The sequence below is a fragment of the Bos grunniens genome, chromosome 11, assembly GCF_055505025.1.
Source record: "Bos grunniens cultivar Pamir isolate PY7600 chromosome 11, Bosgru_T2T1.0, whole genome shotgun sequence".
In the NCBI taxonomy this organism is placed as follows: Eukaryota; Metazoa; Chordata; class Mammalia; order Artiodactyla; family Bovidae; genus Bos; species Bos grunniens.
In genome coordinates this window covers 71,209,084-71,228,835 of record NC_141175.1, presented here as the reverse complement: position 1 = coordinate 71,228,835, position 19,752 = coordinate 71,209,084, and the positions used below count along the sequence as shown (strand labels likewise).

Sequence of the window (19,752 nt, the reverse complement as noted above, 5' to 3'; positions counted from 1 at the left end):
GACTGATGTTGAAGCTGAAACTCCAATACTTTGGCCACCTGGTGTGAAGACCTGACTCATTTGAAAAGACCCTGATGCTGGGAAAGATTGAGGGCAGGAGGAGAAGAGGATGACAGAGGATGAGATGGCAGGATGGCATCACCGCTTCAATGGACATGAGTTTGGGTAAACTCCGGGAGTTGGTGATGGACAGGGAGGCCTGGCTTGCTGCGGTTCATAGGGCTGCAAAGAGTTGGACACGACTGAGCAACTGAACTGAACTGAACCTGTTTATCTTCCTCAGCATAATGTAACTGTCTGGAGAACAAAAACTTCACCAGTGTATCTCAAGTTCCTGGCACAGAGTATTCATTAAATATCCACTGAATGAATGAATACTGGTATTACTTTACTATTTGGATGTTCTCTTTATCAATATTAATTCTCTTCTTTAATATGGGTTTGCTTTCAGTTCTTCTCTGCTATTAATGTTGTAATGCCCTTCTTTTTGTTCATCAAAGCATGATCTACTTTTCCTATCTTTTAATTTTTACATCAGTTTATCTTACGTTTATCTATTCCAAGCAACAAATTTTGCATATCTTACTTTATCTTATGACTGTGCCATGCGACTTGTGGGAATTGTAGTTCCCCGAACTGGGATTGAATCCAGGCCCTTAGCAATGCAAGTGCAGAGTCCCAACCACTGGACTGCCAGGGAAAGAGAAAGTGAAGTCGCTCGTGTCTGACTCTGAGACCCCATGGACTGTAGCCTACCAGGCTCCTCCCTCCATGAGATTTTCCAGGCAAGAATACTGGAGTGGGTTGCCATTTCTTCTCCAGGAGGCCTTCCCGACCCAGGGTTTGAACCCGGGTCTCCCACATTGTAGGCAGACGCTTTACCATCTGAGCCACTGGACTGTCAGGGAACTCCCTGCATATCATTTATAATTCAAGGACCTTTGTCTTTTGTAAGCAACATAAGGCATTTACATTTTTTTGCTGTCTTATTTCTGTAATCCTGCTTTATGTTCCTTAAGTTTTGTTTTCTTAGTATTTCCTTCCCTCCACTATTTTATAAAAGTTATTTATTTTCTCAGAGGAAGGGATAAGAAGTAGGGAATGGTGGAAGAAGTTACGACTTCCTGATCAAAAGCTAGTAAGGCCTGGGACTTCCCTGGTGATCCAGTGGTTAAGAATCTATCTTCCAATCTAGGAGATGTGGGCCGATCCCTGATCAGGGAACTAAGACCCCACATGCTGTGTGGCAACTAAGCCTGCACATCACAACTAGAGAGAAGCCCATGCACTGCAATGAAGAGCCACACTCTGCACTTAAGACCCAACACGGCCAAAAATAAAGAAAGAAAGAAGCAAGGCAGGCCTATATTAGCTCCCATGTCTTCTTCCTTATGATACATTTCCACCAAATTCCTGTTCTTAACCCCATTTTTCCTGCTGCTTTCTATATGTGTTTGTTGGTTTGGGAGCTGGACCCTACAGGCCTATAAGGCCTGTGCTTGCCCAGCTTCAAGGCTGAAGAGCCAGGAGTCAGCAGCAGAGACTCAGTGTGTGACAGGCCGGGACCTGGGACCTTTGCTGCAATGTTTGCACCTGGACAAACGTCTCCTCGAACAATATAATACAAAGAAACTGTAAGGGACTAAACGTAACTGCGTGCATGCACAATTCAGGCAAATTCTGGACAAAAATACAAAAAGTCCAAAAAAAAAACCCAACTGCTGCTTCTGGAGAGCTGGGAGTAAAAACAAGGTTTCAGTCCCCACGGACAGAGGAGCCTGGTGGGCTACAATCTGTGGGGTCACAGAGTCGGACATGACTTAGCAAAAAAAAGAAAACAAAACAACCAGGGTGTATCGGGACAAAAAGCAAGGTACTGTGCATGCCCCCTGGACTCAACACCAATAAAGAGGTGAGCAAAACACCTAAGCCACCGCTATGGCCTGACCTCTGGACTACCCCTACCCTCACCCCATATAAGAAACCAGCTCTCCTCACCTCTGGGAGTGAGCAAGGGAACTGTTACTTATTTTCTCTCCCCACTACTGTGACAGGCCTCTTATCAATTTGTGTTGACTAGGGAAGGCCAAGAACCCTGGTCAGTATTAAATGGTTTAATGGATCATGGGGACTGAAGCAAGGTCCTGGAGTGACACCCCACCATGGGCAGCGGTGAGCAGGCAGGACAAGACGGCAGTCTACGCCAGAGCGCAGGGAGATGACCAGTGATGGGGGATTTGACATCAGGTGGGCTCATTAGTTACCAGGGAAACTAGTGGACAGGCACACCACTCACTGCCTCTTTCACAGAAACAATCACCAGCTGGGGCCTGGAGCAAGCCTACTGTAGGAAGGTTAGCCATGTACACAGGGTGCTGGTAGGGCAGGCACAGGATGTACAAGCAGCAAGACAGCAGCCCTCTTGAGTGGCCTGACCATTCAGTGGTAAACTTTACAATCTCATCCTTATGTTACAGAATATAAAGTTGAGATTTTTCACTGAACTAGAAAAGTTCATTGCAAGAATGAGGGTAGTTGTTTGGACTTTGCATCTTTCCTGTGGAGGAGAGAAGCATGCTTTTGTTTAAATGAGAGCAGTTGTGAGTGGCGCTGTTCTTGCTGGTGTTCTTTGAACGTACAGCTAAAGGAGTGGCTATAAATGTTGAGCACCAAAAAGATGGACCCTTGAGGATGGAGTGGATTGGAACTCATGATCTTTCCTGAACCTCCTTTCAGTTTACCTTTTTTAGTGTAACCACACTTTCCAGATTCTCGGAACCTCAGGTTTTAAAGGCAAGTTGGGTTCTGCCAACTAAAGGTCCAGTGCCAATTTTTTTCTGAGCACTGCTTTGACGTTCAGCATTTGCTTTGGAGGTGTCAGCGAGATTGGCTGTAAAGGCAGTGGCAGTGTAGCAGCCAGTGTCCTTGAAGTCCAAGGTCCAAGGAAATCTCCTGAATCCCTCCCTTCCTGGCTATAGCAGAAGGAGCAGCTCTGCTGGCTATTGGTAGCATTTATTTGGAATTTTCCTGAAGACCCATTGTCAAAGAGCCTTGACCTTCTAATGATTGAGAAGACATCTGACTTCCTATATTCAGTCCTTTTCTTCTTAAACTAATGTTTCCTGATTCTTAAAATCAAACCCTGATTGATAAACTGAAATATCCAGAATTCTATATCTTTTACCAGATTCATGTCATTTCAGAGAAGTGTTTGAAATGTTTAGTCAGAACTTTTCCCTCTAGGTGATAAACCTAGTTTAGTAAATAATTAACCTTTGGAGCTAATTATTCCCAGTTATTCTAAGTATAAATGCATGCTACAAAATGTGGTCAAACAAGCTATTTCGTCTTTTAAGGAAAAGAACTTTCTCAGAGTTTCAACACAGCTATTCTCTGATGGTTTTTAAGTGATTGGACAGGAACATAAAAGTATTGCAATCTGATTTTCAGAAATGTCAGGATTTTCATTATTTTTATTTTCCAAACATCAGTTTAAAAGAACATTAAAAGCATCAGTAATACAAATCTGGCTTAATGGTTAACATCAGAACAATTATAAAATGTTTGAATCACATCTTTGCATCACAATAAAGCATCAAGAGAACTAATTAATATGCCCTGCTTAATTAGTCATATAAGTGAATTCTCATTACTTTTATAAAAGTTTTCATTTTAGCCCTTATGGAGAAGTTATATATGCCTATTTATATCTTTATCTCCAGGTAGATATAGATATGGCTAGACATATATAACTTATGAAGAGACAAGTTACATATTCCTACCTCTATATCTATATCTACATATACCTACATATAGACATAGATATAGAGATATAAAGAATCTAGCTCACTATGTACTTCATGCAAGTTAAATCCATAATTTCTTGATGAGCATAAGGAGACTGAAACCTCATATGCACATGCTTAATTTTCTTTATGCTATGATTTTTACCTGCCAAACATGGGTCAAAATCATCTCAAACTCAAAAGTCACAAAGGAAACCTGTAATTTTTAGTTTTACAAGTACAATAGAAAATTTTTAAAAATATCTTTTAGTGAGTCACATTTGAAATGCTTGGCCAAAAAGAGATTCATACCTTAAAAAGTATGAAATAGCTTCTTGATTAATGTTATTACTTAAAAGCTGTTAGGCTTACTGAAATAAATACCAGGTTCTGAATTTAGATAAATGTTTAATTTCTAATTTGCCACCATTCTTCAAATGATCTTGGGAGAGGATATTAGATTTCCTAATTCTTTGTTAAAAAGAGGTTATATACCAACCTATTTCATGGTAATATTAACAAATGAAAACAGAGTTGTATTAAAAATATAAAAGCACAGTTGAAATAGGTCATAGTGACTTCCAAAAATAGCATTCAATTACCAAAAAAAAAAGTGAGAGTGGATATTTTTTCTTCTGTTATAAAATTTAATAGTAAAAATAAAGGATAGAAGGGAGAGAGGGAAGGGAAGGAGAGAGTCCTAAAAATCGAATTTAAAAACAAAATAAAATCCATATCTCATACTTAAACCTTGGAAATAGAAATGACTGGTTGATACTGGAAGGTCAGAATTATTAGACGAGACTGAGGAGAGTTCTAATTGAGTATTAACTATCTTCTCCATGCCTCTCATAATCTCTGATTTTAGGAACAGCATGGGAGAGGATGCTATAACCTGAACACCTTTCATCCAAAGGGACAAAGTGCCTTCCAATCTGTAGTAACAGTTCCTGAATATAGCAATTTATAAAGATAGGTTTTGTATCTTGATGCTCATCTTTTCTAGAAGCTATAGTTCCAAAATCGTACTGAGTTCAAAAATCAACTACATCATGAAAACATTTTTACATTAAAAAAATAAGTTTACAGTTGTTATGCTAGGCATCACTGAGTATATAATAAAATTAGTTTTAAGTGTAGAAATACTGAATCTATTTCCCCTTACTGCCCATTTCCAGTTTAAGATTCACGGGAGAGAAGTAACACAATTAGTTTGAAAACAGATCATCTTAAGAATTTTTCTACCATGGTAATATATAAACAAAGATCAAAAAAATTTTTTCTAAATAGTTATTTAGATACTCTTTGTCAGGTTGTGAACAAACCATCCTCACACAGAAGGAAAGCATAAGTTGAAACACCCCCATTTCATCCTTACACCTTCTTAGACAATAATTAAAGATTGTCTAACACATACAACAGTCTAGCCCACTTCCCACATAACAGAACAGCACCCTAATGAGATGACCACAGTTAGCGCCTACTCTCCCAGGAAGAGCATCACTCTACTATAGATGCAGTCCTCTTCACTAAGTTTCTTGGGTAAGATCATTCTGAAATAGAATAATTCATTTTTAGCAAGAAAAAACGGATTTCTTTTTGAAAGAACTATACAGCTACTCAGCTGACACAAAAGAATAATATCTATAATTAGAAATGGTAATAATCATAGTACTTTATTCTTAGATGACTGTCTTATGAAAAGAAAGTAACTAATGCTTGTGCATTTTTGGTAAATATAGCTAAAAATAATACATTTCTGATTTAACAATGTATTATTTATTCCAATAAGCCTGCTACCAAAAAAGAAAAATATTGACCCCATTTGAACGCTTCAAAGGATTAAAATTTATAATCCAGTTAATAAAAATAATACCTCAGTAAAGATGATACCTTCATAGTCTTTAAAAAATCCAGCTCATACTTCAAAGAATCATAACATTGGCTCAAATGATCATAATCAGTTCCTTCCCTACTTTAATACAGTAGCAAAACCATTCCCTGGCATCTATTTAAAAATTTAGTACAAAAGATTGGAGTACAGGTCAGGTGTAAAATAATAAACTTTTTCATCAACTCTTAAAATGTCAAGAAACTGCAAAGCAAACCAAGAGATGCCAATACTTCAGATAAAAGATAGTCCTAAGTGTCAACTGTCTAGGTTGTTTAAGTTTTGATGTACCTCTGGTCTCCCAAAATTTTTAAAAAATCAATTAGTATCAGAAACCAAAACAGTTTATATAAGATTCGCTAGCCTCCACGACTCTAAACAGAGGGGACTGGAATCTGCTTGGCTGATGTGCTGTCATATTCTTGCATTAAATCATTAGTGGTGTGATAATGCATGGCAATATATGAATTGGCAAACCCAAAGGAGTTTACTGGCTGTAAGTTATGTGGGATGCTCTCCTCCTGGGATGGGCTGCTGTTGTAGATACTGTAGTACGGCTCAATTCGAGTGTTGATGGGGGTAGAGCTGCTCTGACCATAGTGTTGATGTCCAGCAGACATCTTAGGACTGACCACACTTTCCTTTGAGTGACTTGGGCCACAGGCCTGGTCCACAAATTTCTTCTGGGGCTTTGGAGACAACATGTAGGCAGAATTCGTTTCATGATGGGAGGATTTGTTTCTGTTGACTTCGAGGTTCCCTTTTCCCATGGCACGAAGTCGGGTCTTCTGTTTGCAGCAGAAAAAACCCAGGCCGATGTACTGGAGGCACCACAGCACTTTCCTTCTCAGCCCTGCACTGTTCCGAGAGTATATAAAAGGGTTTAATCCTGACTTGAGAAATATAAGCGTAAACCCCAACAGTTCAAACTGGTAAAGGATGAAGCTTCCATTGCTGGACAGAACCACCTGCACCAAGGAAATCCCCAGCGGAAGACAGCACACCAGGACCGAGAGCACAATGATCACACAGGTGACCACTGCCCTGGAGTCCTTAGCCGTGGACAGATTGACAGCCGATACCAGCTGCAGCCGGCTGGCCGCAGGGGTCGGCAGCTGGTTGGGACTCTTGGTGTATCCGTGGGTCTGAACGTGCTGCAGTTTGTTGTAATTCTGGTTCCTGTACAGAGCCGGCACGGTACACTGGATAGGCTCGCCACCTCCCTTCACAGGGGCCCCCATGAAAGGCTGTGGTCTGGAAGCGTCAACAGTGATCACAGCGGGGCACTTTCTGACTTGAGCATTCTTCCGCAGTGTCTGAGCGATCATAACGTAGGACACGAAGACCACCGCCACACAAAAGGTGAAGTCGACCACGTAGAGAGACAGGATGGCTTTCCCTTCTCCGGCGATCAGACTGGACATGGGAAGGCAGAGGTGCGACTTGCTGGTTTTCAGGGTGGCCAAGGTGGCGAGGGTGAAACTGGTGGTCCAGAGGAGCAGAGTGAGGAGCAAGGTGCAGGGGAAGGAGGCCGTGCGGTTGGGCTGCTTCCCCAACACCATGCGGAGCCGGTGCAGGGCAATCACCGCCACTGTCTTGAGGGACATGATGATGAAGCCCGAGCTGGTGAGGTGGAAGGTGAAGCAGAAAGTGTCCGGTATGCCACTGGCTGAGCTGAAGAACAACACGAAGGTGAACATGGGGGCTGTCACGCCACAAATGAAGAGGTCACAGAAGGACAGGTTCAGGATCATGAAATCAAAGTTGGTTCTGAATTTCCTGAAGGCCGGATCGAAGAAGGACAAGAAGACAATGAAGTTGCCGTAAGAGCCCAGGCAGAAGATGACTGCGAGCAGAAAGGTACAGGTGACCAAGGTGGCCGTGTGGACGGGTTCCTGGAGACCCTCCTGGATACTGGTACTGTTCCCTCCCTGGGCGTGAGGCACGTGGAGCAGGGTGGTGTTGGGCACATCCTGAAGGTGGCCTGTTGAGTTCATCTTCAGAGACGACTCTTCCTTCTGTGGGAAGGCAGTCAGGGCCTCAACTCACAGACGAGCGACGGCTGACAAAAGGGGCCCAAGGCAGAAAAGCCTGCGCACGAAAATGCATCCCCAGAAACAGAAAGGAATGAATGGAGACAGCAGAGCGATCTCGTGATCTTTTACAAAAGCACTAGGCTTTTTCAGCTCTGACCCAGTGCCCAGAAAGCATTTCTCCTCCCAAAGCCCCACACAGAAAAGACATAGGTACCTTGAAATATATTTATCCAGCTAAGTTTAGGTTTTAGGACACAGGGGTTTTCAAACTAGTTTAAGCATCAGCTGGAGAGCAGGTTAAAAAAGAAAACAAGATACTGAGGCCTCGCCCCCTTGAGATTGTAATTAAAGGGTGAGTGTGCAGACGTTACCTTCAGAAATTCTGATACCAGACATTGGACACCAAGAATATAACCTCTCTACCAAAGAGATCACAGTCTAGTTGGAGCAGATCAATCTATGTAATTACAACCAAATGTGGCAAATCAGTTGATGGCAGTGAAGTGTGGAGAGAAGAGAAGGGGGGATTGATCCAGGCCAGGGAGGAGGCTGAGAGAGGCTAAGGGGGTCTTCATGAGGAGGGGCTAGGTGGGTGAAAGGTGAGGGGTATGGAGTGGGGGACAGACAGGCTGGGAGAAGGGAGCAGATCTTCACAGCAGGACTGAGGCAAGAAACAGCATGTGCTTGACATATAAGCAAGAGTGAAAGTCACTCAGTCATGTCCAACTCTGTGCTTTGCCCATGGACTGTAGCCTGCCAGGCTCATCTGTTCATGGAATTCTTCAAGCAAGAATACTGGAGTGGGTTGCCATGCCCTTCTCCAGGGGATCTTCCCAACCCAGGGATTGAACCCAGGTCTCCTGTACTACAGGCAGATTCTTTACCGTCCGAGCCACCGGAGAAACCCATAAGCAAGAGGGTACCACTGAAGCATACTGTGGCCTTTTACAAAACTTCCACACATCACTAACAAATCCAATTTATTTCTCTAGGAAGAATCTTTTATTTTCCATTATTTATATTTTCTCCCTGCTTGTGATTTCTTGGCCAACTCCATATTCTCCTCTGGAAAAGAACTTTGTGTAGGACTATATAAATGGAAGTAATGAATGATGTCAGAATTATATTTGAGATTTTTACCAGTTTGCTCTGTAAACTCTATATAAATGTGAGTTATCATGATCCCAGCAGGAATATCCTCATGATGAAGCAGGACGCATACATTCACCCAGTACACGCATTCACCCAGTTTATATCTACGTGTGTACTCTCTGCCAGCTTTCCATCAGGTACTCTGGGTGCATAGATGAGCACGACACGGCATCTACTTCTTTTTTTTTTTTTTTAGCATCTACTTCTAAAGCATAATTTATTTTTCATTTTGGTCTTTTAACTTTCTCTTCCCATCTTGCAATGAGATTTAAAATACCTTCACACAGTCTTTTGTTGTTCAAAATCGCAAAGCCCCATTGGCCTGATGTCCACCCTTCTCCCAAAGATGCTTCCAGTGGTACATCCAAAGAACTTGGCAACAAAAAAGAATGTGCTTTAATTCATCATTTTAAGAATAACCAATGGTACTGGGGAGGTCCATGGGTGATGTTCAGAATATTTAACCACCAGCTCAAGCTGAGTCCCAGGGCCTCCAGCGAAGCCAGGGGTAAATCCTTTAGTTGCTGAATCATGGGGTGCAGAGGAAGGGGCCAGATCAGTGAGGGATTACTGGGGACCACCCAATACAGAAGTCTCCCAGCATTCAGCAGCAGGTACACCTGTGCCAGCCTCAGACACATTTCAGTCCTGGGGAGATCCAGAAAACTAACTGGTGTCCTTCATGAAGGAAGAAGATAACCTCTTCTATATTCTCAATGGTCAAAAGGTACAGATCATGAAAATATCATGTATTTCTCCACTGGGAAGTAGGACCAACTTTTCTGTACTTCCCTTGTAAGAGTTCTATGGGAGAGAAGAACTAGTCCTGATCTTTAGTTTCCTGATGATTAGAATTAAATAATAATAATAATGGACAGCTTATTGTTTTCACTTAAAGACTGTGTGCCTGTTTCTGAACACTTTATAATACCTGTGTAGTGAAAGAAAAAAAAACTTTTACTGTTAAGTTTTTGTTAATTGGAAGATTGGGGTTAACCAATGAAAAAGGAAGTAGAAGAGAAAATCCAATTTGTAGAAGCAGAAAGGTGATACTCCTGTTTATAGAAAATTCCCCTGACTCTGAAGAGGGAAGCAGGAATTTGGTTTGGGAATATTAAAAGGATAAAGTCTGGAATTAGGATGCTAAGAGAAATATCGAGTGAGTGATAATAAAGGACAGGGTGGGCTTCCCTGGTGGCTCAGTGGTAAAGACTCTGCCTGACAGTGCAGAAGACATGGGTTCAATTCCTGGTCCAAGAAAATCCCACATGCCTCGGAACAACTAAGCCTGTGTGCCCCAACTGTTGAGCCTGCGTTCTAGAGCCTGGGAGCCACAACTACTGAGCCCATGTGCTGCAACTCCTGCAGCCTGTGCACTCTAGAGCCCGTGCTCCACCAGCGAAGCCATCACAGGGAGAAGCCCATGCACCACAACGAGAGAGTAACCTCTGCTCTCTGCAACTAGAGAAAAACCCCATGCAGCAACAAAGATCCAGCACGGCCATAAATAAATAAATAAATGAAAATTATTAAAAAAAAAAAAAAGAAGTGGTTGATGGAAGTTATGAAGAGTCCAGGCTGGGAGACATTTGGAAAGGGGAAAATAGAATGATGAAGCATCAACATTAGCCAAAGATAAGAGGCAGAAGGAAAAAAAAGTTTTGGAGGAGTTGAGGGGCAACTTTTACTTTCTCTCCAATTATAATTTTTTCAATAGATTGATAGAAGAATTCTGAGTCAGGAATTCTGGGGCAGTATCATCATTAGTATGTTCCCTTTACTAAGTGCTTGTGATGTGCCGGGCACTGCTCCCAGTGCTCCACACTATTGACTTATCAGATCGTCACAACCCTAAGACAGACAGTATAACTTATCTCTGTTTTACAGATGAGGAAACTGAGGCAGAGAGAGCACCTATCTTAAAGAGGCAGAGCATGGATTTGAACCTAAGCAGTTACTCTCTAAAGGCTGCACACCACCAAGCTAAACAAAATAGCAATCAAGGCAGGGAGTCCCAGGTCAGAAGACAGTTACAGCAGCTATAATGCATTGGGTGGTTATTGCATGCCAGAGACTTCTACTAGAAGCTTTACATAGGTTATCAACTTTATTTTATTCTCATTATAATCCTATGAAGTAGGTATTGCAATTCCTTCCCAACTCAAAGTTCCATGTACATATCTGTATATATATTTGCATGTACCTTTTTGGCGAGGTTGAAAAATTATTGTTTGGTATAAGGTAATTATAAATCACTCTGATTTGGGATAATTAGGAAAAAAAGGAAGGAATCAGAGACAGGGAAGAGAAAAGAGAAAAAGAAGAAGACATATCAGAAGTAAAGGTTTTGGCAGAGAAACTTTTGAAGTAATAAGGAAGTGAGGGGAAAGTAAACCTATGTCTTAGTACTAACTTTTGAGACTTTAAGAAAAAGGAGGCTGAGATAACAATTTGGGACAAAGCTATGCTGGCAGAATTATAAAACTCAGTTATTTGGGGTGGGGTGTAAATGAATGCATCTGCTACTTATTCCTAAATATTAAATAGAGGTTACCAACATTCTTTTCAATGCAAGCATACAAGCTACTCTTTATCTCTGGGAGCATAAATAGGGCCTGGAAGAAGATGCAATAAAAACAATAAAATCAGAAAACTTTTAAGTTGGAACATCAGTCTTAAGAAGAAGGCATATTGGACATAATAAAAAGGAATGAAATCATATCATACGCATCTTATTACAACTAAGGAGGAGAGACCCTCAAGTAACTAGTAAGCGAGGACTAGTAAGTGAAAATGTACATCAATGATTTTGCATTATGATATGTGTGAAGAGCCTCTGATAATTTAGTGTGTTATCTTAATAGTTTAGTACATATTCAAACATTTTACATGAGCTTCTACAAGTCAACTCATGATCTGGTTTCTTCCAACTCTCCGCACCCCCCAGCCCCGCACCAAATAATGCCTTCAATTCCTCCAGGGCAGGCATTTTCAGACTCTAACCCTCACAAGAGAACAAGGTTTTGTACTACTGTTATTACTCCCACTGGATTTGTATTGAGATATCTGGAAAACGGCAGGGAAGTCAGATGACTTGTCCAAGGTCACTAAGATTCAAGCCAGACTTATCTGCGTTTCAGAGGCCATGCTCTTTCTCCCCACTAAACTACTTTTGAAGCCCGGAGCGGCTGATGGGGTCGGGTCGGGTCGGTTGGTGAGGGAGATGGGAGGCTGTGGAGCATCCTCCTGAGGATGAGGCTGGACTAGGAGACTGCTGGGAGGGCATGGCGACCCCGATTGGGCACTTGAGATGGGTAGGGGCTCCGGGGCTGGAGAAGGTTATGGAGGAGGGCCTAGGCCAGTCTAGGGAAGCATGTAAAGGATTCTGGAAAGGGTCGGTGAGGTGAGGAGGGTTCAGGCAGGGTATGGGTGGTGGAGGAGGGGTTCCACAGGCCCCGCGGGGCCCGGGGACGCGCAAGGCAGGAGCGAGATGGTTTCTCCGCAGGCCTCGCCAGGAGCGCAGGTGCGCGGCGGCCGGGCCCGAACCCACGCGGCTGCTGGCTCCCTTACCCGGCGGCCCTCCCGGTGCCCGCGGGGTCGTCCTCCTCCGGGGGCCCGCGGCCTCTCACCTGCCTGGTGGCCGCAGCGCCGCCCCTCCTCCTCCATCTCGCAGCCCAGACCCCAGCTTCGCCCGCCGCCCCGGCGGATGCCGAGCTGGAGGCATCATGGCCATCGCCGCCGCCTCCGCGCATCCCGGGAGCCGCGGCGAGCCGGGGCGCGGAGGCGCAGTCACGGAGACGCCGAGGGCGCCGCCCCCTCCGCTGGACACTCGGGCTCTGTGCCCCGCCTGCCCCCGCGCCCTGACCGCCTCGCTGGCCTCTTGGTGCACCGGGGCCGGCAGCTCCCGCCGCCGCGACCTCCGTGCCCCGCGCCGCGCGGTCTCAGGAGCGCCGTTTTGCCGCTCGGGAAGTGGGGGCTCCCTGAGGCTGGCAAGAGCTGACATACGGAGGAAGAGGGGGGCGGGCTGGGTGGAGAGGAGGGCAAAGGTGGGGGCGCCGATAGCACACAGCGTGACCCATGGGGGGCCTTGGCCTTAGAGAGTGAAGACCGTGGACAAGGCGGGGTGGCGGCTTCACGTCGGTCTTAGCGGGGTCCAGGGCCTTCCCTTGGCTTCTGGCCGGCCCGCCGCCGCCCACCTCTCCCCATTCCTGGTGCTTCCAAGTGCGCCTGCCTAGCTCCTCTCTACGCTGCAGCTAATACTTTGCTCCTAGATTAAACTGGCGTCCCCTTCCAGGGTGGTACCTGGAGACCCAGAATTTGTAAATCACGTCATTGTAACAGACTTCAAGTCAAACCAACTTTAACATTTTTTTTTTTTTTTCCTTCTCTCAGCTCACTGGGAGGGAAGTATCTATTAGGAAACAAAAGCAAATTGCAAAAGTACCCATGCAAATGGGTAGGAAATGGGCAAAAGCCAAGAAATCATGGACATCACTTAATGCCATGTTGAATGTAAAACATCTTGAAAAGCCATGTATGCAAAACTAGATAAGCTAGTTTTAGTAAGAAAGAACAGGAACCAAAAAAGTAACCAACCTCCCATCCTACAGTCCAGTGTGTCCAAAATAATGAACTCATTATGTGGGTTGTAGTCTCAAGAGCAAACAAGTAGCATTCCCAAGTATGTTTGCTACTGGGAGACAAAAGGAAGAGGGTTAAGCCCTTTTTTGCTTGCATGCCAGCCTGCTAACTAGGATCTTGAAAATTCCATCAAGCGAAGTACTTAGGGTATTGCCATTGAAACTCTTTATTTTGGCTAACGGTTATCTTTTAAAACAGAACTGTTTGGTACCAGCAAGTACCAAAGAATTTGATTTATGTGTATAATGTATTTTCCCTAAGTCACCGCCCCCCAACTCTGCTTTCATCAAAAGAAAAATCAAGAGGGCTGGATAATTTATGAGGTAGATATTCTGTCCAGGAGTTGATTGTGCTATCAGAATTTACAAATAACTTCAAGGAAAATTTCCAATTCCCACAAAACTACTCCCCTACCACTTGCAGCAATTCTAATCTATGTTGTAATAGTGACCTCAGAGGCTAGAAATAATCGACCAAAAAACATCGTTTAGTATTTACAGTGGAATTGCCATTCAAAGTGGAAACTAACCTAATGTTACACTCCTCTCCATATAAATTAGCTATTGCATAATTCCCAGCTCGTTTCCCGGCATGTGGCCATATGACAGAAGGATAATGCAATAGGTCTTGGCGAGAATGCCACGAGTTACACTTAGGGGAAAAATTATCTCATACTGGACACACACACAGTCATAAGTTGTAAAAGATCAGACGGTCTAGAAGAGAGAATCTGGAATCACCAGTTCCAAAACTAGTATCAACAAGACTAAAGCTACTATAATTATGTCTACAGAATGTACCAGCAGTGTGTCAAATGGGAAAGGACACTGGCTTCACAGTCAGAAAGTGGAAAATCTACAAATAAACAAGCAGGGCTGACTAAAAATATGTTAAGATAGGGACAGACTATCAGTTTGCAGGGAAACTACCATTCTGGTACACATTGACAATGGAAACTGACACGTGCGCTTTGAGGAAAGAACATCAGAGCCCTAAAAATGTTTAAATTCATGACCCACAAATCTCACTCCTTGGAATTTATCCTAAGGAAATACTTGAATATAAGAAAGTTTTAAGCATGAAGGTATGAAAATGTTCACTGTGGTGTGATCTGCAGCAGAAAAAGCTGAAAACCTTGATGTTCAACTATGATGGAATACTCCAGTTATGTTAACAGGACAGGTGGCCTTTGGCCACAAAAACAAAGACTACAGAAAGTTAATTTTTCCAGTAAGACAAAATACCTCACTGGTCTTTTCTGGCCACATTACTGATCATTCACAGTAAGAGAAGTAGGTAAATTTTCCTCCCAAATTTTGAAACACAACTTGCAAAGTCTTTCTTTTTTAAAGTATGCATTTGGAAACTAAAGACGATTTATTGGCTCTTACAACATTAAAAATGCAGGCTTTCTCTTTCCCTTACTTCTACCTACCACTCACCCCCACCCCAAACTGGCCTTAACTAAGTTTTCCAGGCCCAATCAGCAGTTTGGTCTGCCTTCACACACCTTTCCCCAAAGTCTTAACACTCAGTTCAGTTCAGTCGCTCAGTCGTGTCCAACTCTTTGCGACCCCATGAATTGCAGCAGTCCAGGCCTCCCTGTCCAACGCTGGCCTTCCCTTAAAATGGTTCCTGCTGTCATTCTCCATCTTTTTGAATGCAGCATATTTAGACAACAGTTGCCATTCATCCCTTTTCTCCCGCTCCTCCTTTTCATTCCTGAGGTCACTGACAGAACGTTTAGGAGATAAGTAATTCCTAATATAAGCAGTTAAGGTATCAAAGTAATAAGCAACTGCTAAACCTGGTATTAGAATCACTGGGGGCATTTTAAAAACTCATTAAGGTACCTTGATTTTAGGTCTCGAACGGGCCTTCGGGGTCTTCACCAGTGGTTCTCAATCATGGCCACACAACTGAAGCATTGACGGAACTTTTAAAAAACACTGATACCTGAGTCCCAACCAGAAAAACTCTGATTGAGGGCCACAGTGGGTACCTAGTAGGTTGTATTTTTAAAATTTCCCCACTTTAGGAATCTCACCTAAATACAGCTTAGCTAGGACAAAACTGAAGTCGTCAATATAACATAAAGCCTCACTGCTCAAAGTATGATTTCAGGACCAGGTATCAGTATCATAAGCTGGGAGTATGAACTGAAATTCACATTCTAGGCCCATCAATCTGAGAATCAATCACCCAGATAAGTGTTGTCGAACTTTCCATGCTGACAACACTCATGTGCCTACTGAACAGGGTAACCACTAGCCCCAAGTGGCTAATGAACGTGTGAAATGTGGCTATTGAGACTGAGTAAGTTTTACTTTAAATGTAAACAGTCACATGTGGCTACGAGCTGGGCAGGTCTGATCTAGATGATTCACTCTGGTCAGAGGGCATGAATTTATAGTTCCAGATTTATGAATGCAAAAGGAATTCAGTCACCGGCTCCAGAACTGTCTTCTCCTTGTAATGAAGACCAAAAACCAGGTGTTAAAAACAGTCCATTTATTGGGTTTTAAACTAGTTACACAATTGAAATAATCAGGTTGGCACTACTCTATACAGGGATTACGCCTGTGTATGCTGACACTTAAATACTGTACCAGGACCTCTGCTGTGCTTAGGCCTGTAACAAGTCATTCAGCAAGTAGATACTAAAAAATATACCGTAGTGTTCCTTTAAGGAAGACTGTACAGGGTGTGCTGCAAGATGACATTCACCACCTTGTGAAGTACTTCAACCTAGAAGATACCTTGCATTCTATAAACTGGTCACAGGCAAACACGTGGTGTTCGCATTTAGAGATACACACAAAAAAGTTACATAAAAATTCAGACATTCTAAGGATAAATGAACTCAAACAAACCCACACCTCAGCTTTTGGAGCATGAAAAGATAAAGAAAATAATTTAAAAACACACAAAAAATGCCATTCAATTGGTACAAAAGCCAAGTCACTATAATAAAGAGCTACATGTGAATCTTTACAAGTTAATTACACAATGGTGTTTTGTAAGAGGTTGCATCTGTACAAAGTCTTGCCAATGCTGTCTCTACAGTTTATACAGTCTTTTACATCTATGTAACATTTATTAAACAAGTCAATTAAATATTAAGACTTATTAGTCTCTCAACGATTCTGCAGGCCAAAAAAAAGGGCAGGGGGAGGGAGAAAAAGATCACAGAATTTCCGCAAACACAGCAGTCTTCCATTAGCCAAGTATAACAGTTTTCAAAGAGGGTCAAACAATATTTGTAAAGAATACAGGTAAAAATCATTCAGTCGGGGTTTTTATTGTTGTTGCTGTTTATTTTCAAAACCACACACTTGTATACATACATAACAATCAATCAAAAATTTATTCACCAAACCCCTGGTTTTTCAGCAACTGCTCTTCTATTCAGCACCAAAAACTCCAGTCTGTGGGAGACACGTGGACACAGGCTTCACTTCTGTGTCTGGGTCGAGCAATCCATCAGGTCCTTGGCTGAGTTCGAGACTTGCCCTCTTTTCTTTCCCTCTTCATGGCTCTCCAGGCCCAGGGCTCTCAACGCTTCAGATTTATGGCTCACAGCCCTACCACCATCTAAACTCAACAGCCATTTGGAAAGAATTCAAAATAATTTGAGATGAATGAAATGACAGGACCTGTGTTACAGATGGGCATTCTCCATTCCAAGTAAATGGTTTCATAATGAGTTCCTAGACTCTGTCTGGTCTTGTATGTCATGATCATACTGGGTAATTATTTCTAGTCTGAAACATTGTGGCTTTGTCAGATGCCTCAAAGAAAAAGTGATCAATATACTGGAAATACTTCCGGACAAGTTAGGAAATCAAATGGCAGCTGAGAACCTGTGGAATTCGGACTAATTAGACCAGACAAAGAAACCACCAAAACGATGAGAACTCAACAGTGGCAGAGTTTTTAAACCTGCAGAAAACCACCACAGATGGTACCTGAGGATCTGGAATTTTTGATGAAAAGAGCTCGAAGTGAGGACTACTCATCTGTATCAAGGAAGAAAAAGGGCGGGGGGGGGGGGGGGCGGGCGGGGAGAAGCTTCAGTTAGACAACAGAACATCCAACTCAAAGAGGCAAATAAATGAAATCTTTTTTCATCCTATTTCAATAGAAAGGCTTCTGGGTCCTACCTCTTTAATACAGAATGGATAACAAATACTTAAGAACCGAGATGAAATATTTTCACAACTGTAGAACCCAGAATCCCTAGGACAACCCAAAATGGCCAGGCCCCACTCAGAGGCAATTATGAGTAAGAGCTCTTTTCTTCTATTTAACCATAAGCCCGTAAAAGCTGTCACATCAATTCTCTGCTTAATACCTAAAGCAGAGAAAAAAAAGTATAAAATTCTCCGGGAACTTCCACTGGGTCACAGCAAAAGTCGTGAAAACAGACTTTTGTATGCTTCGCTGCCTCACCTTTCTATGCATAATAGCAGGGTGACACAAGGAGATCGGTGAGAACGAGCAGCTGGTCGTCCGTGAATTGCTGTTTGTGTTCTTGCCAGTTGTCATGGTGTGTCCTTCGGAAATTGGATAATGTCTTTTTTACAGTCATCTGTAGGATAAGCAACCCACATACATTTCACTTTAACCTCTCCAGGATTATGTTCAGGATACCTTTAAGTAACAATCCTTCGGGACTTCAGATCTTACACTTCACCAAGCGCTACACAACCAATAAACCAAACTTACCTCAAAAAGCCACCACGATTATTTCTTTAGAATTGGTACTAGCTTCACTTTGGGACAAATGACTAGAACTCATACCACATTGTTAAATCAGTTTCAATATATAGTTAATATATACTTAGTCAAAGTGAAAAGAACAAAGTCATTGGTCTTTCAAGTTGTTTAATGTAGGAACACAGGTGTTCAGTAAATAATACCATCACATTTTCCTATTTAACATTAGCCTTTGGTTAGATACTTCCTAGGTATAAAATGCAAGCGAAACAGAAGTATAAAATTTAAATATCCTGACAATACTGGCAATACACTTTGCTTCCACTGGACTGGGAAGGGCAGAAGACATGGTAATTTTCTTGCTAACAAAAGATCTCAAATATAGAAAACAGTGGGGTCTCTGCAAGACTTTAGTAACTACTGACGAGCAGACTTGGTTCTGGCAGAGGCAGTAGTAGTAACCTCATCGAAGATGACGGCCCAGAGTATACAGAAAATTATTAGTCTAAATGGTTTCTTAGAAAATTATCACTGTTAATATATGTGCAAAGAAACCAACAAGGGAGAATTTTACCTCGATTGGCTGAGGGTCATTCAGATGTGCACTGAGATTCATAAGGAGCTGGGGCATCCAGGTGGGAACATCATAAGGACTAGAAAGAACACATGCACCCAGTCCCAGCACCCCAGCATGGCGTTTCACCAACTCTGCAAAGAAAAAAGCATTTATATAAACAGATATGTACAGGACTCTATTGTACTTGCTACAGTGAGATAAATTAGTTTTCAATTATGCTAGTTGTTTCCAATGTGTGAATTTCTACCTTTAAATGACCCTGGATATGCACACATTATCAAAAACATGCTTTTAAGCCTAAATTAAAACATCCTGCATCCTATATTTTATAGGCTCTCTATTCTTTCTTTTCAGTGATACAAGTTAAAGTGTTTTCAAATTCTCAGTACAGACCTAAAAATACTTTGGTACTTAATTATTAAAAACAAAGTGTTCAACTTAAAAAAAACTAGAATTTATTGTATGCTGGTATTTCATTTGGACAGAGGAGTCTGGTGGAATACAGTCCATGGGGTCACTAAGAGTCAGACACAACTGAGCGACTAACACTTTCACTGTTATGTTATTGGAAATTCCCGTTAGGTAACTATATGACATAATTAAAACCCTGCTAGACAAAGAGAACAGACTTGTGTTTTTGGGGGGAGAGAGAAGATTGGATTCTGGGATTACCAAAGGGAAACAACTGAATACAGGACAGATCAACACTAGGGTCCCCCTGTACAGTGTGGGGAACTATATTCAACACCCAATGACAAACCATAATGAAAAAGAATATGAAGAAAAAATATATACAACTGAGTGATGGGATTCCAGTTGAGCTCTTTCAAATCCTAAAAGAGGATGCTGCCAGCAAATCTGGAAAACTCAGCAGTGGCCACAGGACTGGAAAAGGTCAGTTTTCATTCCAATCCCAAAGAAAGGCAATGTCAAAGAATGCTCAAATTGCCG

The 19,752-nt window shown here is 42.4% G+C and overlaps 2 protein-coding genes across 5 annotated transcripts in view; both read right to left on the bottom strand.

The window, feature by feature from the left end:
* Positions 1-3,453: 3,453 nt before the first annotated feature.
* GPR75 (G protein-coupled receptor 75) lies at positions 3,454-12,717 on the bottom strand. 3 transcript variants are annotated; one of them, XM_086326926.1, is made up of 3 exons: positions 12,494-12,625; positions 9,198-9,201; positions 3,454-7,694 (listed from the first exon to the last, which is right to left on the bottom strand). In XM_086326926.1, exons 1-3 carry the CDS (start codon positions 12,595-12,597, stop codon positions 6,051-6,053), a joined length of 1,752 nt encoding a protein of 583 aa, XP_086183052.1. In that variant the 5' UTR covers positions 12,598-12,625; the 3' UTR covers positions 3,454-6,050. The 3 variants fall into 3 exon arrangements, with proteins under 3 accessions (XP_086183052.1, XP_086183050.1, XP_086183051.1); XM_086326924.1 differs by lacking the exon at positions 9,198-9,201 and having other exon boundaries at positions 12,494-12,717; XM_086326925.1 differs by lacking the exon at positions 9,198-9,201 and having other exon boundaries at positions 3,454-7,767; positions 12,494-12,631.
* Positions 12,718-16,001: 3,284 nt separating this feature from the next.
* The window catches only part of PSME4 (proteasome activator subunit 4), a 100,283-nt gene continuing 96,532 nt past the window's right edge, over positions 16,002-19,752 (bottom strand). For both annotated transcript variants that reach the window (XM_086326922.1, XM_086326923.1), the window contains 3 exons: positions 18,799-18,932; positions 17,958-18,096; positions 16,002-17,524 (listed from right to left, as the gene is read on the bottom strand). In XM_086326922.1, coding sequence (XP_086183048.1) covers positions 17,962-18,096; positions 18,799-18,932 — 269 coding nt within the window. In that variant the 3' untranslated portion in view covers positions 16,002-17,524; positions 17,958-17,961. The remainder of the gene's footprint in view (positions 17,525-17,957; positions 18,097-18,798; positions 18,933-19,752) is intronic.